This window comes from Salmo salar, chromosome ssa10, assembly GCF_905237065.1.
Source record: "Salmo salar chromosome ssa10, Ssal_v3.1, whole genome shotgun sequence".
NCBI lineage: Eukaryota > Metazoa > Chordata > Actinopteri > Salmoniformes > Salmonidae > Salmo > Salmo salar.
The window spans coordinates 24,262,824-24,289,867 of NC_059451.1; the positions used below are offsets into that span (position 1 = coordinate 24,262,824).

General features: G+C 46.7%; 1 protein-coding gene across 1 annotated transcript in view; it reads right to left on the minus strand.

Moving 5' to 3' along the window:
* trabd2b (TraB domain containing 2B) overlaps positions 1–27,044 on the minus strand; it is a 102,168-nt gene that overhangs the window by 30,048 nt on the left and 45,076 nt on the right. Inside the window, exons 3-4 of the mRNA XM_014216488.2 lie at positions 11,397–11,543; positions 1,421–1,595 (exon numbers count right to left, since the gene is read on the minus strand). Coding sequence (XP_014071963.1) covers positions 1,421–1,595; positions 11,397–11,543 — 322 coding nt within the window. The remainder of the gene's footprint in view (positions 1–1,420; positions 1,596–11,396; positions 11,544–27,044) is intronic.

The following is a 27,044-nucleotide window of genomic DNA, read 5'->3' on the forward strand; positions in this document are numbered from 1 at the left end:
CTTAGCTCTGGCTGGGAGGACTGGTTTTGGTTCACTTGTTATCTGTGGTTCACATGGGTTTCTGTGTTCCCAATGAAAACACATTTTAATAAAGGAAGGATGTATCTTCAGATTCATCAAGCCTTATTTCCTCCACCGGTTCACTGGAATGCTGGCCATGGATTAATTAGATGAAAATTAACTAGTTACTCCTAATACACATACAGTGTATACCCATGCACACACAAACACACACACACACGCGCACACACACACACACACACACACACACACACACACACACACACACACACACACACACACACACACACACACACACACACACACACACACACACACACACACACACACACACACACACACACTCACCTCTCCTACAGGACACAGTGCACCATTCAGGAAACATTAGCAGCATTAGCATGGAATGCTAATTGAAACAAACAGCTCATGGTTTCTTCAGTTCTGGATTTGGGAGGAACTGCTGGTTATTGGCACTATAGCTGTGTGTGAGTGTGCATGCGCGTACGTTTGCGTTTGTGTGGGTGTGTGTGGGTGTGTGAGTGTATTTTACATATGTTTCCACATGCCAGAGATCTGGTAACCATTGAAGACTATTATTGTCCTGCTCTTTCTCCAGTTTTGCTTTCAAACGTGAATTAGATAAAATTGCTCACCAATTGTTTGCCATAAACACACATTAACATTGGTACAAACACTCACTAGACACAAACCTGATATCTCTTTCTCACGTGCTACCACGCACACACACACGCAAGCACGCAAGCACGCACGCACACACACACACACACACACACACACACACACACACACACACACACACACACACACACACACACACACACACACACACACACACACACACACACACACACACACACACACACACACACACACACAGATACACAAACATGCACGCTCGCAACTGTAACCGTGAGAATTCCTTGCCTCCACGGAGATGTGGGGTGTGTAGCACTGTAAGTTCCTCTCCTCAGCTCTCCGCTCCATTAGTCTTTACTGGTGGCTGGAGACAGCTGAGGGAGGGCTGAGGTGCAGGGGAGCACTGTGAACATGGCCTCCTGACTTCATCTGTCTCCTCTGCACTGGCTGACAAAACCCACCTCTGACTGGGCCATAAAGACAGGTCATCTACCATTTACTACTGTCCCCCCATCCACCCTGCCGCCACTTCCAGCTCCCTCTGTCCCATCACTAAGCTTCAGAGCTGGTGAAAAATAGACACACGGAGTTTCTGTAAGCACCAGAGATGGGGTCCCATTGAAGTGCCCATAGGCACAGATCTAGGTTCAGATTACAATCCCTAAATCCTCTCCTTAATCTGTAGAGGTGACCATAGATCAGGGTTTCCTGGACTCATGACCTCCCAAACCTCCCCACTTACCTGCACCAAAAGCAAAGAAGAAGGTCTGGGAGGGGTTTCGCTGGATGAGGGCGGAGATGCGGCGTGCCATTCGCTCGTTGCGTTTGTAGATGAGCTCCTGACGGAAGTAGCTGTCAATCTGCAGCGCCGTGGTCCTCTCATGGGCCGGTAGGGAACTGTTGATGAAGTGAGGGAGCTGAGAGAGAGAGAGAGAGAGAGAGAGAGAAAGAGAGAGAGAGAGAGAGAAAGAGAGAGAGACATACAGAAAGAGAGAGAGAGAGAGAAAGAAAGAAAGAAATAAAGAAAGAAAGAAAGAAAGAAAGAAAGAAAGAAAGAAAGAAAGAAAGAAAGAAAGAAAGAAAGAAAGAAAGAAAGAAAGAAAGAAAGAAAGAGGGGAGGGTGAAGAGAGAGCGGGAGAGGGAGGGGAAGGGGATAGAAAAGGAAAGAGAGAGGAACAGAGTGAGAGAACAAGGAAAGAGAGAAGGACAGAATGAGAGAAGGAGGGTGTTAGTGACATCCTGGCACACGTGTGACCGTGTGAGTGTGCAACCTGGCAGGAGAAAGTGTTCCTGACATTTCTGCCAGCGTGTGTAGCATGACAGCCTGATGGAAAATGACTACCTGCTACAGAGAGAGAGAGAGAGAGAGAGAGAGAGGACTGACTCTACTGATGTGTGTACATGTGTGTTTGCATGCCTACGTGTGTGTAACTGTGTGTTGTGTGTGTGTGTGTGTGTGTGTGTGTGTGTGTGTGTGTGTGTGTGTGTGAGAATGTGTGTGTGAGAATGTGTGTTTAATTGCGGTTTGATTGATTTACAGCCGACAGCGTCCTGGCTGTAGTCAGCTCTTGGCCGGCTCAGAGGGCTAGGCAGGCCGTTAATCTGCAGGGATGATTAGAGGTCCTGGGGGAATGGGAGTGTAGTGGGAGGGAGTCTGGCGTATAGAGGGGGGCCTCAAGGGCCACCTTTACAGGGGTAGGCTGAGGATCCTGCTCTGCTCTATTATACAGCTGCACACACACATACACACCAGGGCCAGGCAGCAGACTGCACCTGAGCCCCACTGTACTGCTCTCAGGGAATATCCTGTTCAGTTTCTTACAGCTCTGGGGTCAAAGTGTTTGTTAGGAACAAGTTCCTCTCCACTTCCTGACCAGGGCTACTCTCTCCAGTGGAGATGGAGGGAGCGAGGGGAGAGGGGAAAAGAAGAAAGAGATGGAGAGAGAAAGGAAGGGGTTATCAGGAAAACAGGTCAGAGGGGTGTGTGAGGGGTGTGTGAGGGAATGTGTGTGGTGCGTGCGTGTGCCTGCGTGTGTGTGTGTGTGTGTGTGTGTGTGTGTGGTTGTGTTGTCTCTTGTGGCTTTGAAGACTGATTGCCTGGAGGGCTCTAAAATGTGCTGTATGATGTGGACACCTGTAGCTGCTGATCACAGCCTGTGTCTGATTGCAACTAGCTCTCACAGTCTCAAGTCAGAATTAGACATTTATCCATGTTTGTCAAATTTCGAAGTTGTTGCAAACGTCACATTTCAAACTGTTTAAGGTTAAGTTTAGGCATTAACTCTGTATTTTTAAGTTTAGGGTTAAGTTTAGGCATTAACTCAGAAATGTTAAGGTTATGCATTAACTCTGAATAGTTAAGGTAAGGGTTAAGGTTTGGGATGGGCTTAAAATGCTGGATTCAAAATTGCAACCTTTGGAACCTTCAGAGGCAGGTGCTTACGCCCATCTGCATCCCCCGTCAACAACACCCTAGCAAAACCCAAACCTACTTGAATGTAACAGAGCTCACTGCTGCCCCTAGTGGCCAGTTTTCTACATCATCTCCCGACGTCTTTCGAAGGCTCCCAAGTGGCTCAGCGGTCTAAGGCACTGCATCTCAGTGATAGAGGCGTCACTATAGACCCTGGTTTGATACCGGGCTGTATCACAACTAGCTGTGATCGGGAGTTCCATAGGGCGGCGCACAATTGGCCCAGCGTTGTTAGGGGAGGGGTAAGCCTTCATTGTAAAATAAGATGGATGTTGAATTCTGACTTGTATCACGGGTGACCTGGCTGCTGATTGAGCTGCAGCACTAAATGTGATGAAAAGGACTGGACAGCTGCATGAAAAGCACCTAATTACATAGGCTTGTGTGAGTGATGAGCTGTGCTGTTATCATCTATATTCTCTAGCCATTAAAAAATGATGGTCCACAGATCTAATTGAATCTGAACAACCCTTTAACTGTAACAGAATATGGAAAAATATGACCTTGGCATCCCATAATCTGAACCATCAATTTATAAATTGTAGGTTTGTTCACAGACTGTATTTAACACCAAGGAAACATTTTACGATGAAATTGGCCTCAACTCCTAAGTGTTCACTGTGTCCCCTAAATCAGGTAGGCACATTCCTTTATATGATGTGGGAGGAGTGCCCTGAATTTAAATGCCTCTGGGGCAAAGTTACAACATCCATTTCTAAGTGGTTGAATATAAATATTCAATGCTTTGCATCTATTATGTTACTGAAAGATGATAGCTCCTTGAATCTCTCAATCAATCAATCGCTCTCCGTAGCCGACGTGAGTAAGACCTTTAACAGGTCAACATTCACAGACAGATTACCAGGACGTGTACTCCGAGCATGCGCTGTCCAACTAGCAAGTGTCTTCACTGACATTTTCAACCTGTCCCTGACCGAGTCTGTAACACCAACATGTTTCAAGGAAACACCAACATAACCTGTCTTAGTGACTACTGACCCGTAGCACTCACATCTGTAGTCATGAAGTGCTTTGAAAGGCTGGTCATGGCTCACATCAACACCATTATCCCAGAAACCCTAGACCCACCCTAATTTGCATACCGCCCCAACAGATCCACAGATGACGCAATCTCTATTGTACTCCACACTGCCCTTTCTCACCTGGACAAAAAGAACACCTACGTGAGAATGCTATTCATTGACTACAGCTCAGCGTTCAACACCATAGTGGCCTCAAAGCTCATCACTAAGCTAAGGACTCTGGGACTAAACACCTCCCTATGCAACTGGACCCTTGACTTCCTGACGGGCCGCCCCCAGGTGGTAAGGGTAGGTAACAACACATCTACCACGCTGATCCTCAACACCGGGGCCCCTCAGGGGTGCGTGCTCAGTCCCCTTCTGTTCTCCCTGTTCACCCATGACTGCATGGCCAAGCACGATTCCAACACCATCATTAAATTTGCCGATGACACAACAGAGGTAGGCCTGATCACCGACAACGATGAGACAACCTATAGGGAGGAAGTCAGAGATCTGGCTGTGTGGTGCCAGGACAACAACCTCTCCCTCAATGTGATCAAGACAAAGATGATCGTGGACTACAGGAAAAGGAGGGCCGAGCATGCCCCCATTCACATCGACGGGGCTGTAGTGGAGCAGGTTGAGAGCTTCAAGTTCCTTGGTATCCACATCACCAACGACCTGTCATGGTCCAAACACACCAAGACAGTCATGAAGAGGGCACGACAACGCCTATTCCCCCTCAGGAGACTGAAAAGATTTGGCATGGATCCTCAGATACTCAAAAAGTTATACCTCTGTACCATCGAGAGCATCCTGAATGGTTGCATCACCACCTGGTATGGCAACTGCTCAGCCTCTGACCGCAAGGCACTACAGAGGGTAGTGCATACGGCCCAGTACATCACTGGGGCCAAGCTTCGTGCTATCAGGACCTCTATACCAGACGGTGTCAGAGGAAGGCTCTGAAAATTGACTCCAGCCACCCTAGTCATAGACTGTTTCCCTTGCTACCACACAGCAAGCGGTACCGGAACGCCAATTTCCCTCATTAAAATGCAAATCAATTTATAACATTTTTTACATGTGTTCTCACTGTTCAAATAAACCTACCATTAAAATTATAGACTGATCATTTCTTTGTCAGTGGGCAAATGTACAAAATCAGCAGGGGATGAAATACTTTTTCCCTCTCACTGTATATATACTGCTAAAAAAAATAAAGGGAACACTTAAACAACACATCCTAGATCTGAATGAAAGAAATAATCTTATTAAATACTTTTTTCTTTACATAGTTGAATGTGCTGACAACAAAATCACACAAAAATAATCAATGGAAATCCAATTTATCAACCCATGGAGGTCTGGATTTGGAGTCACACTCAAAATTAAAGTGGAAAACCACACTACAGGCTCATCCAACTTTGATGTAATGTCCTTAAAACAAGTCAAAATGAGGCTCAGTAGTTTGTGTGGCCTCCACGTGCCTGTGTGACCTCCCTACAACGCCTGGACATGCTCCTGAGGAGGTGGCGGATGGTCTCCTGAGGGATCTCCTCCCAGACCTGGACTAAAGCATCCGCCAACTCCTGGACAGTCTGTGGTGCAACGTGGCGTTGGTGGATGGAGCGAGACATGATGTCCCAGATGTGCTCAATTGGATTCAGGTCTGGGGAACGGGCGGGCCAGTCCATAGCATCAATGCCTTCCTCTTGCAGGAACTGCTGACACACTCCAGCCACATGAGGTCTAGCATTGTCTTGCATTAGGAGGAACCCAGGGCCAACCGCACCAGCATATGGTCTCACAAGGGGTCTGAGGATCTCATCTCGGTACCTAATGGCAGTCAGGCTACCTCTGGCGAGCACATGGAGGGCTGTGCGGCCCCCCAAAGAAATGCCACCCCACACCATGACTGACCCACCACCAAACCGGTCATGCTGGAGGATGTTACAGAAGGCAGAACGTTCTCCACGGCGTCTCCAGACTCTGTCACGTCTGTCACGTGCTCAGTGTGAACCTGCTTTCATCTGTGAAGAGCACAGGGCGCCAGTGGCGAATTTGCCAATCTTGGTGTTCTCTGGCAAATGCCAAACATCCTGCACGGTGTTGGGCTGTAAGCACAACCCCCACCTGTGGACGTCGGGCCCTCATACCACCCTCATGGAGTCTGTTTCTGACCGTTTGAGCAGACACATGCACATTTGTGGTCTGCTGGAGGTCATTTTGCAGGGCTCTGGCAGTGCTTCTCCTGCTCCTCCTTGCACAAAGGCGGAGGTAGCCGTCCTGCTGCTGGGTTGCTGCCCTCCTACGGCCTCCTCCACGTCTCTTGATGTACTGGCATGTCTCCTGGTAGCGCCTCCCTGCTCTGGACACTACGCTGACAGACACAGCAAACCTTCTTGCCACAGCTCGCATTGATGTGCCATCCTGGATGAGCTGCACTACCTGAGCCACTTGTGTGGGTTGTAGACTCCGTCTCATGCTACCACTAGAGTGAAAGCACCACCAGCATTCAAAAGTGACCAAAACATCAGCCAGGAAGCATAGGAACTGAGAAGTGGTCTGTGGTCCCCACCTGCAGAACCACTCCTTTATTTGGGGTGTCTTGCTAATTGCCTATAATTTCCACCTGTTGTCTATTCCATTTGCACAACAGCATGAGAAATGTATTGTCAATCAGTGTTGCTTCCTAAGTGGACAGTTTGATTTCACAGAAGTGTGATTGACTTGGAGTTACATTGTGTTGTTTAAGTGTTCCCTTTATTTTTTTGAGCAGTGTATATAACCTTGCTACTGTTATTTTATGTTGCTCTTTAATTCTTTGTTATTATTTTTTCTTCTTTTTTCATTTTTATTTGTACTTATTTATTGTTTACTTCAGTTTATTTAGTAAATAGTTTCTTAAAACATATTTTTTCTTAAAACTACATTGTTGGTTAAGGGCTTGTAAGTAAGCATTTTACTGTAAGTTTTACACCTGTTGTATTCAGCGCATGTGACAAATACAATTTGTTTTGATTTAGATTTTTGATTAGATTTTTTGGCAGGCAGCACTGATGCAAAAAAAATATGTTGACTCTTAGATGGCAATCACCTCACTCTCTCCCAATTCTCCAGTGGATACAGTTACTATTTAACTTTTTAGGGATAGGAGGCAGTATTCGGAAATTCGGATGAATGACGTGCCCAAAGTAAACTGCCTGTTACTCCGGCCCAGTAGCTAGGATATGCATATTGGTAGTATTGGATAGAAAACACTGAAGTTTCTAAAACTGTTAAAATAATGGCTGTGAGTATAACAGAACTGATATGGCAGGCGAAAACCCAAGGAGATTTGGTTGGGGGTGGAGACAGGTTGGGGGAATGGGATGGGGGGCTGAGTGTGAAGACAGGTTAGGGGAATTGGATGAGAGGTTTGGGGTGGAGACAGGTTAGGGGAACGGGATGGGGGGTTGGATGGAGACAGGTTGGGGGAATGGGATGGGGGATTGGGGGTAGAGACAGGTTAGGGGAATGGAATTGGGGGTTGGGGATGGAAATAGGTTCGGGAAATGGGATGAGGGGGTTTGGGGTGGAGACAAATTGGGGGATGGGTTGGAGGTTGGGGGTGGAGACAGGTTGGGGGAATGGGACGGGATGGCGGGGGTTGAGACAGGTTAGGGGAATGGGATGAGGGGTTTGGGGTCGAGACAGGTTGGGGGAATGGGATTGGGGGTTTGGGTGTAGAGACAGGTTAGGGGAATGGGATGGGGTTGGATGGAGACAGGTTGGGGAAATGGGATGGGGGTTGAGGGTGGAGACAGGTTAGGGGAACGGGATGAGGGATTTGGGGTGTAGACAGGTTGGGGGAATGGGATAGGGGGTTTGGGGGTAGAGAAAGGTTAGGGGAATGGGATGGGGGGTTGGATTGAGACAGGTTGGAAGAATGGGATGGGGGTTGGATGGAGACAGGTTGGGGGAATGGGATGGGGGTCGGGGGTTGAGACAGGTTAGGGGAATGGGATGGGGGTTGGGGGTGGAGACAGGTTAGGGGAATGGGATGGGGGGTCGGGGGTTGAGACAGGTTAGGGGAATGGGATGGGGTTGGGGGTGGAGACAGGTTGGGGGAATGGGATGGGGGGTTGGGGGTGGAGACAGGTTAGGGGAATGGGATGAGGGTTTGGGGGTGTGAGACAGGTTAGGGGGAATGGGATGGGGGTTTGGGGGTAGAGACAGGTTAGGGGAATGGGATGGGGGGTTGGGAGTTGAGACAGGTTAGGGAAGAATGGGATGGGGGTTGGGGGTGGAGACAGGTTAGGGGAATGGGATGGGGGTTGGGGGTGGAGACAGGTTAGGGGAATGGGATGGGGGGTTGGGGGTTGAGACAGGTTAGGGGAATGGGATGGGGGGTTGGGGGTTGAGACAGGTTAGGGGAATGGGATGGGGGTCGGGGGTTGAGACAGGTTAGGGGAATGGGATGGGGGGTTGAGGGGTGGAGACAGGTTAGGGGAATGGGATGGGGGTTGGGGGTGGAGACAGGTTAGGGGAATGGGATGGGGGTCGGGGGTTGAGACAGGTTATGGGAATGGGATGGGGGTTGGGGGTTGAGACAGGTTAGGGGAATGGGATGGGGGGTCGGGGGTTGAGACAGGTTAGGGGAATGGGATGGGGGTTGGGGGTGGAGACAGGTTAGGGGAATGGGATGGGGGTCGGGGGTTGAGACAGGTTAGGGGAATGGGATGGGGGTCGGGGGTTGAGACAGGTTAGGGGAATGGGATGGGGGGTTGGGGGTGGAGACAGGTTAGGGGAATGGGATGGGGGGTCGGGGGTTGAGACAGGTTAGGGGAATGGGATGGGGGGTTGGGGTTGAGACAGGTTAGGGGAATGGGATGGGGGTTGGGGGTGGAGACAGGTTAGGGGAATGGGATGGGGGTTGGGGGTGGAGACAGGTTAGGGGAATGGGATGGGGGGTCGGGGGTTGAGACAGGTTAGGGGAATGGGATGGGGGTTGCGGTGGATACAGGTTGGGGGAATGGGATGTGGTTGGTAGTGGAGACAGTTTGGGGGAATGGGATGGGGGGGTCGGGGTTGGAGACCCACTTTTTATTTAGCTTTTTTTCCTGTTTATACTGAAGTAATGAATACTTCAACTTTAAAATATGATAAAAATGATCAAGGCTTTGTAGTTATGCACTTATTGTGATGTTCTATTTCTTATTTTATATTTCTTCTTCTGAGTGGCAGTCCACAGGTACAATGTATGAAATAATGAATTGAAAATATATGGAATATGAAATTATATAAATGTCAATATTGTGCCTGTAACCACCCCCAATGAAAAAAATACAAATTATCTCACGTGCTCCCCAAAACACTCTCATCCCTCTCTCCCTCTCTCATCTCACAGTCTCTTAATCTCCTCTTTCTGTCTCACTCTCGCTCTCGATCTCTCGCTCTCGCTTGCTCTCTCTCTCTCGGTCTCTCTCTCGTTCACTCTCTCTCTCTCCGATCTCAGTCTCTTAATCTCCTCTTTTTGTCTCTCTCTCTCTCACTCTCTCTCTCTCTCTCTCTCTCTCTCTCTCTCTCTCTCTCTCTCACTCTCTTTCTGTCTGTCTTTCTACTCTCTCTCAAGACCTGGATTTCATGGTACATCTAAGAACTGTATTGAAACACTTTGGTCTATATGCCACCATGTGTAACCAGGGACATTACCATTCTCTGATACAGCGATGATCCCTCCTTGTCTATATACTGTATCTCTATCTCTAAAACTTTCCTCCTTCCTCTTTCTAAATACCCTTTCCCTCAAATCCTCTCTCTCTCTTCTTTTCTCCTGTCTCTTTCATGCCCTGTCTCTTTCTTGCCCTCTCTCTCTCTCTCTCTCTCTCTCTCTCTCTCTCTCTCTCTCTCTCTCTCTCTCTCTCTCGCGCTCTCTGCTCTGGTTAGCACTGGTGAGTCCTGTGGGAGTGACTGGGCTAGAGAAGGAGAATCAGAGAAAAGTAAAGTAAAGAGAGTGAGGAGGGAGGCCCCATCGGTTCTCTGATGAATGAGGACCGCTTGAGCGTTTAATGGTCAAAGGGAGGGGGTTGGGGGGGGGGTAACCACATGCAGATAACCTATCACAGGAAGGCCCATTAGCTGCACTCTATACTGGCTGCTCAGGAAATGAGAAATGACAGGGAAATATTTCCTCCCTTCCTCACTTCTGGTCACGGCCCTGGCCGAGGCCTCCTCAAGCCTGCTCCCTTTGAACCTCCTAGTTGCGCTACACTCTCTGGTGGATAGGCTGAGGCTGGGACTGAGGAGGCCGTCTGCATTAACCTCTCCCCCCTGCGGCCCATCAGGCCCCCAGTAGATGAAGATGGAGCTGGGAGAGCATGGGGGCAGGGGATTACCATCCATTTATCAGGGAACACCTGCTACTCCGGAAGAGTTCATAAGGCCTGCCATAGATCAGCTCGGCCAGGCACCGCCATCAACCATTAGATGGTTATAGCATGTGGTATGGAATGTTAATTATGTGTTATTGTTATATAAAGAACCAAGGCTAACTGGACTGATTTAGTGGAGGGACGATGGAGACAACTGTAGGAGGCATGGTCTTTAGGGGCCAAGGAGATAGAAGATAATGTCTTATTGCGTCATTTGTCTGGACCTAATAATACACCTGTGAAGGTAAAGTGATTGTAATATGCTGAATTGACCCTAGTTCAGACTCCTAAACAGTGCTTATATTATGGCCAGTGATAATCATGAGGGTGTAGTCAGTGTGACAACATATACATACATATACATGTACAGTGTTTTTGACTGTTGAAATATGATCATACTGTAGTTGGTATGACCATAGAGAATTTATAGTACATGGTGTGTGACAACCATTTTTGTATTTTTTTTATTTAATCTTTATTCAAGTAGGCAAGTCAGTTAAGAACAAATTCTTATTTACAATGACGGCCTAGGAACAGTGGGTTAACTGCTTTGTTCAGGGGCAGAACGACAGATGTTAACCTTATCAGTTTGGGGATTCGATCTAGCAACCTTTTGGTTACTGGCTCAACATTCTAACCACTAACCACCTGCCGCCCCAAAACCATAGTGTGTGGTCATAGTAGGTCAGGGCTTGATGGTAAGGTGTGTTAGTGCTGAGCAGGACCAAAAGCCTGTATCTTCAGGACCACGATGGAATAACACGGCTTTAGCCCCACTGGGTCTTCTAGCCCTGGTGGACGTACCTGTGAAGTGTCATGGTTGAAGATGATGGAGCTGAGGTCTCCACAGTTATAGTGTGTGATGAGGTCCTCTGTGGTGAAGGAGCCCTGCAGACTGCCTGCTCTCACACTCTCATGCTGCAGCAGGGTCTGGTTCAGAGCAAACAGCACCTGCAGACGGAGGAGGGAGGAACTGTTAGGGACTTTACCGTGTGGAACAATGAGAGCATAACAGCACTACTGGAACTTTCCCTGTATTATGACTCACACTAACACAAGCACACACATACTGCACTGTACAGGCACACTGTAGTGGAAATGTATGATGTATAGTTTACAGAAGCTTATTTCTATTAGTTTCCTAATGTTGCCCATCAAGTGCAAACTGGCTGCAGGTAAAAAAGACCACAAGACGGATGGCAAAGCTCCAGTGTCTCCACCCCTCTCCTCTCTCAGGGAAATAGAAAGGAGAGCTGAAAAGACAGAGAGTGCCCCTTTAAAAATAGCTCTCTCAGGGCCTCAACAATGTAAATTTACAGCCCCCATTAAAATAAAAAGTAAACCCTCTTTAGAGATAATTTATGGCGTGCAGCAGCAAGCGGGCCCAGCGACACTGCAGCTGTCCCAGACACCAGGGGTTAACCCTCCCAGCTCCCGCCCCCTCACTCCCACACCCACCACTGACTGGCCTGGCAGCCCCCAGCCAGCTGTCAATCAGGGATAAGTGTTCTGACAGGAGCGCTAGGTGGAGGGTGCGAGGGAGAGAGTGGTTTACTCAGAGTACACCGGATTGAGTTTCACGCTGTCTCACATTCCGCCCACTGACACATTCATATCCTACGGTGGTGCGGTCAGTTGATTTGCACCCTTGATTACGTACGTATGTACAGTATGCATGTATACTGTATATCATCGCTATTTACTTCTCCGCCCAGCCCTTTATTCCTAATTGCCTCCAGCCGGGTCAGTAAAGAAAAGTGATGGCTATGGTAAATACTGATGGTCGACAGCCTATCCACATGATTTGTGTGTAGGCTTAAGGCATACAGCCGTGCAACTGATCTATCCCGAATTCAACTCTGAGTTATATGTAATAATTCACACAATTATGTTACGTTTTTGCAATCACTTATTGAACTGATAAATGCCTTATTGTATTGCCTTATTGAATGTTGCTTAAACTGTTAGTAACCTTAACAATGAGCTCAGCACACCCTAATCCTCTCTCTCTCTCTCTCTCTCTTTCTCTAGTCTGTGTAGTTTGAGGTCATGGATTTGCTAACCAGTCTTCCAGGCAGTGCCTTAATAGGGTGCCTCTGTTCTAACGAGGGGAGAAAACACTAGAGAGCTGACAGCAGGGATGCCTCTCTCTCCCTTTCCCTCTTCGTTCGTTCGTTCCTCCCTTCCTCCCTCCCTCAGTCCACTCTCTAACCTCTTCTCATCTTTCCCAATCGCACGCACGCAACCCCAGGACCTCACTCAGCCTCTCACACTGTAAGGAGAGAGGTGAGTAATCTTATTTATTTTATTAGACGCATTTCACAGAATCTATTTTCAGCTGAGAGCGCAGCGGCGTGCTGTCCTCCTGCCAAAGTGGTAATCCCAAAATGGGCCTTGATCAAACCTGTGGCCATAACGGCAAATATGCTTTCATTCCCGCTCCAGGACCCCCTGCCGGCTCCATAATGACAATACCTCATATATTTATTTCTATCTCACGTCTGCTTGCTTTATTGTCTTAATTTTCCCTCCCCCAACGCCGGGTCACGTTGGAAGGTGAGGCCTGGCAAGCTCAAGCACATATGTGCGTTGGCGTTGCCCAAATCCTTGACCCACACGGCTCTATGCCTGCCCAGGGCTTTGTACTGCTGCCAAGAGCAACGCCAGAGCAGGCCCTGGGTAGAAAGAGGGCTGAGGTACGGGCTGGGGTAGGGGCTGCCAGCCCCTCTGTACTGCTGCCAGTGCTGTGAGTTTCCTTAAATACAGAAAACTGCACCAGACACTCTGGACCTGGTGGAGGAAGAGGGAAGGAGTGAGGGAGTGAGGAAGGGGGTGGAGGGATTTTTGGAAAGGGGGCTGTGAGTGGTGAGGTGTGGTAAGTCAATATTTTTCTCACACTGCGGAGACTGCACATCTCTGTGCTGTTGCCATAGCGCCTTTGCTGTGATGTGTTGAATGAGTGTGTGTGTGTGTGTGTGTGTGTGTGTGTGTGTGTGTGTGTGTGTGTGTGTGTGTGTGTGTGTGTGTGTGTGTGTGTGTGTGTGTGTGTGTGTGTGTGTGTGTGTGTGGACGCTCCTCAGCAGAGGAAGTGGAGGACCATTGTCCTCAATGAATTTCATAAAAATAAAAATTGTTAAACATAAAAACTTTTTTTGTTTGTTCATAAAACAATACTAAATATATAATGTCACCAAATAATTTATTTTAACACTCTTTTGCAATGATTGTCTAAAGTAGTCTCAACAGCACTCTATAGGGTAGTACCATAGTGTAGTGTAGGCAGAGGACAGCTAGCTTCCGTCCTCCTCTGGGTACACTGACTTCAATACAAAACCTAGGAGGCTCATGGTTCTCACCCATTTCCATAGACTTACACAGTAATTATGACAACTTCCAGAGGACGACCTCCAACCTATCAGAGCTCTTGTAGCATGAACTGACATGTTGTCCACCGAATCAAAGGATCAGAGAAATAATTTAGTACTGAAAGCATAAGCTACAGCTACCTTGCACTGCAGTGGATAAAATGTGGTGAGGAGTTGACTCAAAGAGAGAGAAAGACAATAGTTGACCAGTTTTTAATAAATTATTTATTTTTTAAATGATGGAGAAGCAAGAGAGAGAGCAAGAGAGAGCTTCCTAAAATATTCAGACCCCTTGACTTTTTCCACATTTTGTTACATTACAGCCTTTTTCTAAAATTGATTAAATAAAATAATAAAAACTTCAGCAATCTACATGCAATACCCCATATTGATGAGGTGAAAACTGGTTTTTTTACATTTCAGCAAATGTATTAAAAATAAAAAAACGAAATACCTTTACCATTGATCATCCTTGAGATGTTTATTCAACTTGATTGGAGTCCACCTGTGGCAAATTCAATTGATTGGACATGATTTGGAAAGGCAGTGCATGTCAGAGCAAAAACCAAGCCATGAAGTCAAAGGAATTATCCGTAGAGGTCTGAGACAGAATTGTGTTGAGGCACAGATCTGGGGAAGTTTACCAAAACATTTCTGCAGCATTGAAGGTCCCCAAGAACACCATGGCCTCCATCATTCGTAAATGGAAGAAGTTTGGAACCACCAACAATCTTCCTAGAGCTGGCCGCCCGGCCAAAGTGAGCAGTCAGGGGAGAAGGGCCTTGGTCAGGGAGGTGACCAAGAACCCGATGGCCACTCTGACAGAGCTCTAGAGTTCCTCTGTGGAGATGGGAGAAACTTCCAGAAGGACAACCATCTCTGCAGCACTCCACCAATCAGGCCTTTATGGTAGAGTGGCCAGACGGAAGCCACTCCTCAGTTAAAGACACATGACAGCCTACTTGGAGTTTGCCAAAAGCACCTAAAGACTCTCAGACCATGAGAATCAAGATTCTCTGGTCTGATAAAACCAAGATTGAACTCTTTGGCCTGAATGCCAAGTGACACGTCTGGAGGAAAACTGTCACCATCCCTACGGTGAAGCATTGCTGTGGGGATGTTTTTCAGTGGCAGGGACTTGGAGACTACTCAGGATCGAGGCAAAGATGAAAGGAGCAAAGTACAGAGGGATCCTTGATGAAAACCTGCTCCAGAGCGCTCAGGACCTCAGACTGGGGTGAAGGTTCACCTTCCAACAGGACAATGACCCTAAGCACACAGCCAAGCCAACGCAGGAGTGGCTTCGGGACAAGTCTCTGAATGTCCTTGAGTGGCCCAGCCAGAGCCCGGACTTGAACCCGATCGAACATCTCTGGAGAGACCTAAAAATAACTGTGCAGCAACGCTCCCCATCCAACCTGACAAAGCTTGAGAGGATCTGCAGAGAAGAATGGGAGGAACTCCCCAAATACAAGTGTGCCAAGCTTGTAGCGTCATACCCAAGCAGACTCTATGCTGTAATCACTGCCAAAGGTGCTTCAACAAAGTACTGAGTAAAGGGTCTGAATACTTATGTAAATGTAATTTTTTAAAATAAATTAGCAAACATTTGTAAAAACCTGTTTTTGCTTTGTCATTATGGGGTATTGTGTGTAGATTGATGAGAAGAAGAAAAAAACTATTTTATCAATTTTAGAATAAGGCTGTAATGTAACAAAATGTGGAAAAAGTCAAGGGGTCTGAATACCTTCCGAATGCACTTCATATATTTTTCTTTCACTTTCACTTACTTAGCTAGCGATTTCAGCTAGTTTAGCCTACTAAAACACACAGTTCATGTTATTTTGCTGGCTATGGCAATCCAACACTGGAACTTTTCTAAGTAAAGGGAAGCTTTTGGTTTGTCACCGGGGCCCGCCGGTATAACTGCTAAACGGCTTTCTGACTGTACACTGTACTGCATGATTGTAGCAGGGTTACTAAAGCGTTAGTTCTAGTAGCTATGTTGACAATGACGTTGTCACCACTGATAAATCCATGATAATCGAGAATTTCAATAAGCATTTCGCTACAGCTGGCCATGCTTTCCTCCTGGCTACCCCAACCACGGCCAACAGCTCCGCACCCCCCCACAGCTACTTGCCCAAGCCTCCCCAGCTTCTCCTTCACCCAAATCCAGATATCAGATGTTCTGAAAGAGCTGCAAAACCTGGACCCGTACAAATCAGCTGGGCTAGACAATCGGGACACTCTCTTTCTAAAATTATCCGCCGCCATTGTTGCAACCCCTATTACTAGCCTGTTCAACCTCTCTTTCGTATCGTCTGAGATCCTAAAGATTGGAAAGCTGCCGCGGTCATCCCCCTTTTCAAAGGGGGTGACACTCTAGAACCAAAATGTTACAGACCTATATCCATCCTGCCATGCCTTTCTAAAGTCTTCGAAAGCCAAGTTAACAAACAGATCACTGACCATTTAGAATCCCACCGTACCTACTCTGCTGTGCAATCCGGTTTCCGTGCTTATCACGGGTGCACCTCAGCCACGCTCAAGGTACTAAACGATATCATAACCGCCATCGATAAAAGACAGTACTGTGCAGCCGTCTTCATCGACCTGGCCAAGGCTTTCGACTCTGTCAATCACCGTATTCTTATCAGCAGACTCAACTGCCTTGGTTTCTCAAATGATTGCCTCGCCTGGTTCACCAACTACTTCTCAGATAGAATTCAGTGTGTTAAATCGGAGGGCCTGTTGTCCGGACCTCTGGCAGTCTCTATGGGGGTACCACAGGGTTCAATTCTCAGGCCGACTCTTTTCTCTGTATATATCAATGATGTCGCTCTTGCTGCGGGTGATTCCTTGATCCAAGTGTTCGCAGACGACACCATTCTGTATACATCTGGCCTTTCTTTGGACACTGTGTTAACAAACCTCCAAACGAGCTTCAATGCCATACAACACTCCTTCCGTGGCCTCCAACTGCTCTTATATACAAGTAAAACTAAATGCATGCTCTTCAACCGATCGCTGCCCGCACCCGCCCACCCGTCGAGCATCACTACTCTGGACGGTTCTGACTTAGAATATGTGGACAACTACAAATACCTAGGTGTCTGGCTAGACTGTAAACTCTCCTTCCAGACTCATATTAAGCATCTCCAATCCAAAATTTCGCAACAAAGCCTCCTTCACTCACGCTGCCAAACATACCCTCGTAAAACTGACTATCCTACCGATCCTCGACTTCGGCGGTCATTTTCAAAATAGCCTCCAACACTCTACTCAGCAAACTGGATGCAGTCTATCACAGTGCCATCCGTTTTATCACCAAAGCCCCATATACCACCCACTACTGCTACCTGTATGCTCTCGTCGGCTGGCCCTCACTACATATTCATCACCAGACCCACTGACTCCAGGTCATCTATAAGTCTTTGCTAGGTAAAGCTCCGCCTTATCTCAGCTCACTGGTCACCATAACAACACCCACCCGTAGCACGCGCTCCAGCAGGCATATCTCACTGGTCATCCCCAAAGCCAGCACCCCTTTGGCCGCCTTTCCTTCCAGTTCTCTGCTGCCAATGACTGGAACGAATTGCAAAAATCGCTGAAGCTGGAGACTTATATTTCCCTCACTAACTTTAAACATCAGCTATCTGAGCAGCTAACCGATCGCTGCAGCTGTACACAGCCCATCTGTAAATAACCCATCCAATCTACCTACCTCATCCCCATATTGGTTTTATTTACTTTTCTGCTTTTTTGCACACCAGTAGTTCTACTTGCACATCATCATCTGCACATCTATCACTCCAGTGTTAATTTTCTAAATTGTAATTACTTCGCTACTATGGCCTATTTATTGCCTTACTGTACCTCCTTACTCCATTTGCACACACTGTATATATATTTTTTTATTGTGTTATTGACTGTAATTTTGTTTATCCCATGTGTAACTCTGTGTTGTTGTTTTTTGTCCCACTGCTTTGCTTTATCTTGGCCAGGTCACAGTTGTAAATGAGAACTTGTTCTCAACTGGCCTACCTGGTTAAATAAAGGTGAAATAATTATATATATATTTTTAAAGTAGGCTGTGTGTAGTGGTTAGTGGTTAGGATATGATGGTTTGGTTTGAAACGTTTTTTTCGCCTGGTCACAGCCATCTGATGTGTTGTGCACTGAAGACCACAAGCAAAGGGAAAAGGTGAAAGGAGAAGAGCGCGTAGATGCAAGAAGGACGAGCAAAGTGATCATGCTGTTTGTAAGTGGCTGCTATGAAAGTGAACCGTGTTTGCGTGTGCTCAGGTGTGTATTCATTCCCCCAATTCTGTTGAAAAAGATTTCTTAAAGAAGCAAACGGAACGAAACGGGGATAAACATACCTGCATTTGTTCAATAGAAAATGTTGTTTGCAACTGTTGCACTAATGATTACACTCTGTTGTTCTGCCTCTAAACAAGGCAGTTAACCTGCTGTTCTTAGGCTGTATTTGTAAATAAGTATTTGTTCTTAACTGACTTGACTAGTTAAATAAAATTTAATGTGTTGCTGTCTGTCACAATGATAACTATAATTACAAAAGTATGTGGACACCTGCTCATTGAACATCTCATTCCAAAATCATGGGCATTAATATGGAGTTGGTCCCCCCTTTGCTGCTATTACATCCTCCACTCTTCTGGGAAGGCTTTCCACTAGATGTTGGAACATTGCTGTGGGGACTTGCTTCTATTCAGCCACAAGAGCATTAGTGAGGTCAGGCACTGATGTTGGGCGATTAGGCCTGGCTTGCAGTCGTCATTCCAATTAATCCCAAAGTTGTTAGATGGGGTTCAGATCAGGGCTCTGTGCAGGCCAGTCAAGTTCTTCCACACTGATCTCGACAAACCATTTCTGTATGGGCCTTGCTTTGTGCACAGGGGCATTGTCATGCTGAAACAGGAAAGGGCCTTCTCCAAATTGTTGCCACAAAGTTGGAAGCACAGAATCATCTAGAATGTCATTGTATGCTGTAGTATTAAGATTTCCCTTCACTAGAACTAAGGGGCCTGAACCATGAAAAACAGCCCCAGACCATTATTCCTCTTCCACCAAACTTTACAGTTGGCACTATGCATTCAGGAAGGTAGCGTTCTCCTGGCATCCGCCAAACCCAGATTTGTCCATCGGACTGCCAGATGGTGAAGCGTGATTCATTACTCCAGAGAACGTGTTTCCACTGCTCCAGAGTCCAATGGCGGCAAGCTTTACACCACTCCAGCCGACACTTGGTATTGTGCATGGTGATCTTAGGCTTGTGTGTGGCTGCTCGGCCATGGAAACCATTTCATGAAGCTCCCGATGACCAGTTCTTGTGCTGACGTTACTTCCAGAGGCAGTTTGGAACTCGATAGTGAGTGTTGCAACCGAGGACAAACGATTTTTACACGCTATGCGCTTCACCACTCGGCGGTCCCGTTCTGTGAGCTTGTATATCCTACCACTTCGCGGCCGAGACATTGTTGCTCCTAGACGTTTCCACTTTACAATAACAGCACTTACAGTTAAGCGGGGCAGCTCTAGCAGGGCAGGAATTTGACTAACTGACTTGTTGGAAAGGTGGCATCCTATGACGGTGCCACGTTGAGCGTCACTGAGCTCTTCAGTATGGGCCATTCTACTGCCAAAGGTTGTCTATGGAGATTGCATGGCCGTGTGCTCAATTTTATACATCTGTCAGCAACGGTGTGGCTGAAATAGCCGAATCCACTGATTTGAAGGGGTGTCCACATACTTTTGTTCGTGTAGCAACCTCATGATGGGTATATGGAAAATTAGAGTACTTTGTACTGGGTGAATGGAATAGGAATGACAGTCATCCAATATGTTCTAATAGAAATAAGGCCATGCTCATAAAAAAAAAGAATTGTACTCCCTCGTCTTAAACGGAATCGATCCCCACTGGTGTGTGTGTGTGTGTGTGTGTGTGTGTGTGTGTGTGTGTGTGTGTGTGTGTGTGTGTGTGTGTGTGTGTGTTGACAGACAGAGTGGCTGTCTTTCAGATGAAAAAAGCCTGTGGGCTCTCCTTCTCCGTGGTCAACGTGAGTAAAACATTTAAACGTGTTAACCCTCGCAAGGCTGCGTCCCTAGCTGCGTCCGCAGAGCATGCGTAGACCAGCTGGCTGGTGTGTTTTCGGACATAGTCAATCAATCCCTATCCCAGTCTGCTGTGCCCACATGCTTCAAGATGGCCACCATTGTTCCTGTTCCCAAGAAAGTAAAGGTAACTGAACTAAATGACTATCTCCCCGTAGCACTCACTTCTGTCATCATGAAGTGCTTTGAGAGACTAGTCAAGGATCATATCACCTCCACCCTACCTGACACCATAGACCCACTCCAATTTGCTTACCGCCCCAATAGGTCCACAGACGATGCAATCGCCGTCAGACTGCTGTCATGACGTTGGCCTCTTTGAGTACAGGGAGGACAGTTGACCCCCTCCCCCCCTTTGCACCATCCCCCAACCTACCTTCCCCCACCCAGTCCCTGTGTGAAGAAGTATTCAAATTCCAGGAGAGTATCGGGCCACATGGCCCATAGAGAGACACAGGAAATTCTTCCAACTCACAGAATTGGGGAGCCAAGCGACATTTGTGTTCTGGAGAAGGTATGAAAGATTGGTGAAGAATCCAGCTACGAACTGGTCCGCTTGGTACAATTTTGTGATACTCGGAAGAGACAATATAGCCATATTACCATAAAACTGTTTATATAATAGCCTCAGTAATGAGACTTGCATCCACATGGTTGTATAGAATGTATTAATAAGGATAAAGCTTTTGTAATACATTGAGATGCTATGTACTGATGTTAATGTGATAGAATTGTATTTCTGTACCAAGTCTAACTCAGTCATCGGCACGCCCCCAGGGACACAGACAGGACCAGGTGTCATTTGACAAGCCTGTTCTATGTTCACTATAAAAAAAAACCTGACTTACTAGTCTAAGAGACCCGGCCTCCACTCCATTGCGAGTTGGCCAATAGGTTTGACCATCCAAGTACTCTACTGAAAGTGAACTATACCACGTGGTTAACTTTTAGACTATTGATACCGACAGAATAAGAACAAGTCTTTGATATTAATTATTAGTCTGCAGCTAAGTAAATTATATCATTGAACGCGATGACCAACGAAACATCCATTCTATGACGACATTAATGAATGTCGCTTTGAAAGATCCATTCTAACCGAGAGAGAGAGAGAGAGAGAGAGAGAGAACGCGGACAGAACTCTCCAACCGAACGACGCTCCAACAAGGATCCCGACGACACACTGAGCGTAAATATATATTGATTGCAATTGTTCTCAAATGAGTGAGCGTTCATGGGCAAAGGATTAGCATGTCAGTTGTTAATATTAATGAACTGTAGGGTCTTCTCAGCTGCCCTTTATGACCCATTGTTAACAAGACACCAGCCATGCCTGTTTTAGCCCACTAGGGCACATTACTCTACCAATTCTTTGTGATGATAATTACTGTTTGTATACTTTATGTGAATTACTTAGTTTAGTAAATAAATGATTTTAAGACAATTGATGTATGGATGATTTTAGTAAAGACTGGGTTCGTGCAGATACAACAATTTACGACGTTTGGAATGAGACTGGACGCGAGGTAAAATACACCATTTAAACCAGAAGATAATCGGCCTATACTATAATAGAATATAATATATAATGTTATAATATAGGAAAGTTATATTAGGAAAATTATAACTTTGTAATCTGAATATTTTCCTTGGTGCCCCGATCTCCTAGTTAATTACAATTAAACGATTAATCAGTTTAATCGTGTGATAATAATTACAGGGAGTTAATTGATAAACATGTCTTCAGTTTAATGGTACCCCAAAGACACGACACTGCACACTGCCCTATCACATCTGGACAAGAGGAATACCTGTGTAAGAATGCTGTTCATTGACTACAGCTCAGCATTTAACACCATAGTACCCTCCAAAACCCTGGGTCTCGACCCCACCCTGTGCAACTGGGTCCTGGACTTTCTGACGGGCCGCCCCAAGGTGGTGAGGGTAGGAAACAACATCTCCACCCCGCTGATCCTCAACACTGGGGCCCCACAAGGGTGCGTTCTCAGCCCTCTCCTGTACTCCCTGTTCACTCATAACTGCGTGGCCATGCACGACTTCAACACAATCATCAAGTTTGCAGATGACACTACAGTGGTAGGCTTGATTACCAGCAACGACGAGACGGCCTACAGGGAGGAGGTGAGGGCCCTCGGAGTGTGGTGTCAGGAAAATAACCTCTCACTCAACGTCAACAAAACAAAGGAGATGATTGTGAACTTCAGGAAACAGCAGAGGTAGCATCCCCCATCCACATCAACGGGACAGTAGTGGAGAAGGTGGAAAGTTTTAAGTTCCTCGGCGTACACATCACGGACAAACTGAAATAGTCCACCCACACAGACAGCGTGGTGAAGAAGGCGCAACAGCGCCTCTTCAACCTCAGGAGGCTGAAGAAATTTGGCACCTAAAACACTCACTAAGTTTTACAGAACCACAATCGAGAGCATCCTGTCGGGCTGTATCACCGCCTGGTATGGCAAATGATTCGTCCACAACCGCAAGGCTCTCCAGTAGTAGTGCGGTCTGCACAACGCATCACCGGGGGCAAACTACCTGCCCTCCAGGACACCTACAGCACCCGATGTCACAGGAAGGCCAAAGAAATCATCAAGGCGTGGTCAGTGCAGGTGCATCAAAGCTGGGACTGAGAGACTGAAAAACAGCTTCTATCTCAAGGCCATCAGACTGCTAAACAGCCATCACTAAAATAGAGGCTGCTGCCAACATACAGACTCAAATCTCTGGCCACTTTAATAAATGTAATAAATGGATTCAATAAAGGTATCACTAGTCACTTAAAAAACGTCACTTTAATAATTCCTACATATCCTACATTACTCATCTCATATGTATATACTGTATCCTATACCATCTACTGCATCTTGCCTATGCCGCACGGCCATCGCTCATCCATATATTTATATGTACATATTCTTATTCATCCCTTTACATTTGTGTGTATAAGGTAGTTGTTGTGAATTTGTTCGATTACTTGTTAGATATTACTGCACTGTCGGAACGTGAAGCACAAGCATTTCCCTACACTCGCATTAACATCTGCTAACCATGTGTATGTGACCAATAACATTTGATTGAATTAGATTTGATTTCTCTCTCTGCCTATGGGACAGGTTGTCACAGGCTAGACCCCTGACATAGGCCATCACAGTACCTTGCAGAAGTGGGTGGTGATTATCGCATGTGATTTATCAACACGCTTCACTTCACACAGGTTACTCATCACAACGCCTTCGTGAGAACCTCAAATTATAATTTAGTAAAGATTGCATAAAGATCCAAGCTGGAAAGTGCTCCACGCTGACAGTCTTGGAACGTCAGTATTCCAAAATTTCATTAGTGGTCTGTGGAAAGAAAGAGAGATAGAAAAAAACGAGAGAACGTTAACATTCTTTTCCAAAAAGGAGAAGGAGCCGAAAAAACCCCCACATTTATCAACACGTGTGTGCATAGAAGCAATTGACCTTGAAGTGTATTAGACTCTGGCTGTTTGTTAGCATTAGTGTTCCTGCTTTTCCCTCTGAGACTTTTATGCTGTTATAACGTGTAACGAGTAGGTGCTGTTGACAAGGTGTTGGACTGCTCGCTCATGTCAATTACCTCACTCCTCCCACTCCCTTCCCTCCCCAACTCTCTTTCTCTCTCTTTCTCGCTCTTTCACTCTTTGAAAAAAGGTGTTAAAACTCAAACTCTTTTTCCTACTCTTTCTCTCTTTCTCTCTTTCTCTCTCTCTCTCTCTCTCTCTCACTCTCTCTTTCTCTCTCTCTTTTTCTCCACTGAGACTGAGGAATGGGGCACCCTTCTACCCTCTCAAAGTACATTGACACAACAAAATAAATGAGGAGCGAAATAAAGAGAGAAAGAGAGAGGTGGAGAAGGTTAAACAGATAAGGGCAGGTTCTAATGGAACCATGTGTTATGCAGATGGAGGGGTATTTCCTCTGGAGGAGTGGTCAGGATAGGGAGGCATCATAACTGGAAGTGGGCACTGGGTCTGATGTTGGATAGGCACAGGTGCATGAGCGGCATGAGAAGCATGGAGAGGCCTGCCAGCATCAGGCAAGAGATCTGAGAAGTATTTTAAGAAGTCTGCTCACAGATATTTAATCACCACTGATCAAGATACATAGAGAAACAGCTTAAGGCATTGTTCCTCTCCACTGCCTGCCTCTCCCTGGGAGCTCCTAGAGGTGGTTGTGTTTCATCAGCAGACCCCGGACCCCTAACCCAGGGACACGCTCGGCCGGGCTCGGCTGGGAAGGCATGGGGCTTAGCCCAAAGGGAATGGGATTCAGAGTGGCCTGGGACCACGGGGGTGAACGTGGCTGTAATAACATCCAGAGTTAACTAGGGTTGGGAATCATCGTACAAACACTCTGCTGAGTGGCTCCACTACGGGGGATACTATAGGTTTTGTGAGTGTGTGATCTCTTTGAAGCGTGCAAGCGTGTGTGCGTGTCTGTGTGTGTGTGTGTCTGTGTGTGTGCACATAGCCGCGGGAAGATGTTTGGGGGTGGGGGTGCAGATGTTGTTTTTGGCCTGCGGTACAGACGGCTATATCGGTCAGCTAATACAGGACTAGTAAATGCCCAGGACACTGCTTTTGTGAAATAACTTATATATTCATATTTTTCTTGGATTCTGATTTATCAGGGGTTGCTACAGCACCCTCAGCGCCCCTACTTCCTGCGGCTATGTGTGTGCGTGCATGCTTGTGCGTGCGTGCCTGAGAGAACCTGTGCATCGCTGCCTATGAAAAGACACCAAGTCCCAATCCTCTAAACTCTCCTAAACTCCCACCGTCTACTGTCTGATCACAGAAGTCTGAAAAGTATACATTTCCTCTTTTCACCTAATATCTTTATAGTGTCTGCTTGATACCTGTTTGAATGTCATACTGACCATGTCATTATTGCTCTTTCAAAAGCAACGTCGTCTGATCTTTTACGTTCAGTCTGAAACACACCTTGAATAGATTACTGTAGGAAATGGAGATTGTGACGCACAAGAACACTTCAAACTTGTCTGTACAATCTCTGCTGGTAGTAGCTTCACCATTGTCTCTAACAGTTTTATCAGCTATCCTTCACACATGCTCTTTTTTCTAGGTAACCCTGTAACCTGTCAGTGCTATAAAACATAACAATGCTTTCAAATGGGATTTCCAACTTCCAAGAATTGCCTAAATATTTTTACAACCCCTTGGCGCCTCTTTTGTGTAACTTTCGCTTATTCGAAGGTAAGCAATGCCTTCAGCTGATCACATCTGGCAATAGCAACAGCCAGGTCCCTTACACAGTCTTTACCCTGGTTAATACCCACTCTAGACATGCAAGCACACACACACACACACACACACACACACACACACACACACACACACACACACACACACACACACACACACACACACACACACACACACACACACACACACACAGCCAGATTAAACTATTGTCCCTTGAAGACATCGTTTCTGGTTTTGACTTTCCCTATCTATCTCTATCTTTCTTCTTCCCACTCCATCTCTCCTGCTCTCTCTCTCACCCTTCTGTCTCTCTCAGCCCAGGAAATCCAGGGATTACCTGGGGACAATCCCAGTGGCAGCAGCCTGGTGCTCCCAGCTTCTACAGAAAGCCTCCCTCTTCTCTCTTTCCTCCCCTCTCCTGCCCCCTTCCTCCTCCCTCTCTTCCTTCCCCTCTCTCTCCCAACCCAGGGGCTCCGGTGATGGGCACTGCAGGACCATCTCAGCCTGGCGGGGGACAAATCTCCTCATCCTTTTCTCTTATCCCTCCTTTCTGACCTTCTCCCTTGGTCAATCTCTCCGTCTCCTAGCCTCCACTCTTTGCTCTCCTTCAGACCCCATCTCTCTCAGTCCAAACCCTGGCCTTGGTTCCAAAGCCCCTCTCCCTAGCCCCCAGCCCAGTAAATAAGAACTTGTGGGAGGATCGACCCTGCTCTCTTTACACTTGTCCACAAACAAACCCTGCTGTTTGATTTAGCAGCCCAAATAACACCATTCATCCATTCCTTCCCGCCTGAACATTTTGAAAACAATAAATTATAATTTGAGCTGGAGACCAGCTGCCTCTTCACCGTGAATACCCAGAAATGGTGCGAGAAAAAGAGAAAGACAGAGTGGGAGGAATTAAATAAGAAAGAAGGGAAGGGGTGAAATAGTGCTCAATCTTACTGTCTTTCAGCACTGCTGGGTGTTGAGGTAAGGGGTGGGGGTGTAGAGAAAGGAGCAGAGGAACATAGCAGTACCATTGTTAGGTCACAGAAAGACCTGACCTGTGTAAGCCAGCAGCCCACAGCCTACAGACAGGCCTGTACTGTGAGCACCAACACATTCTGCATATAGCTCCTCTTTTCCCAGGGAATGATGTTATTGAATCCCATGGGCTTCATCGGCCTCCATTATGATGTGTTATGCTATCAGAACCAGATGAGTGGACTCATTCCTTAGTCAGAAAGACCAGGGAGACTCCTGCATGTATAAAACATACAGCTCCAACCAAGGGGCCACTTTTCTCTTATCTTGCAGTCTGCTTTGGTTCATTTAATAGCTTTAGACAGTGTAATTCCCTAAGAATGATTTGTATTTCTGCAACGTCCCATTCTAAGGTCCTGCTGAAACATGAGAGTAGCACATAATCTTGTGTATGATTGAAGATAAATTGTGCCATGGCCAGAAAACTCATGCAGATTCAGGGGATATGAGCAGCAGTGTGGGAGTAGGACCAGTCCCTTTGCAAGACTTAATTCCTCCGAGGTTGTGCTGAGTGGTTCCTGTCACCAGAGCTGTGTGTGTGTGAAGGCAGTGCCAGGTACAGCCCATCTCTCACACACAGCTCAGATGAAGTGTGACGTGAAGTCCTCATGCCTCATACATCTGATCTTGGGCCTGTGTCAGTTCAGACTGACA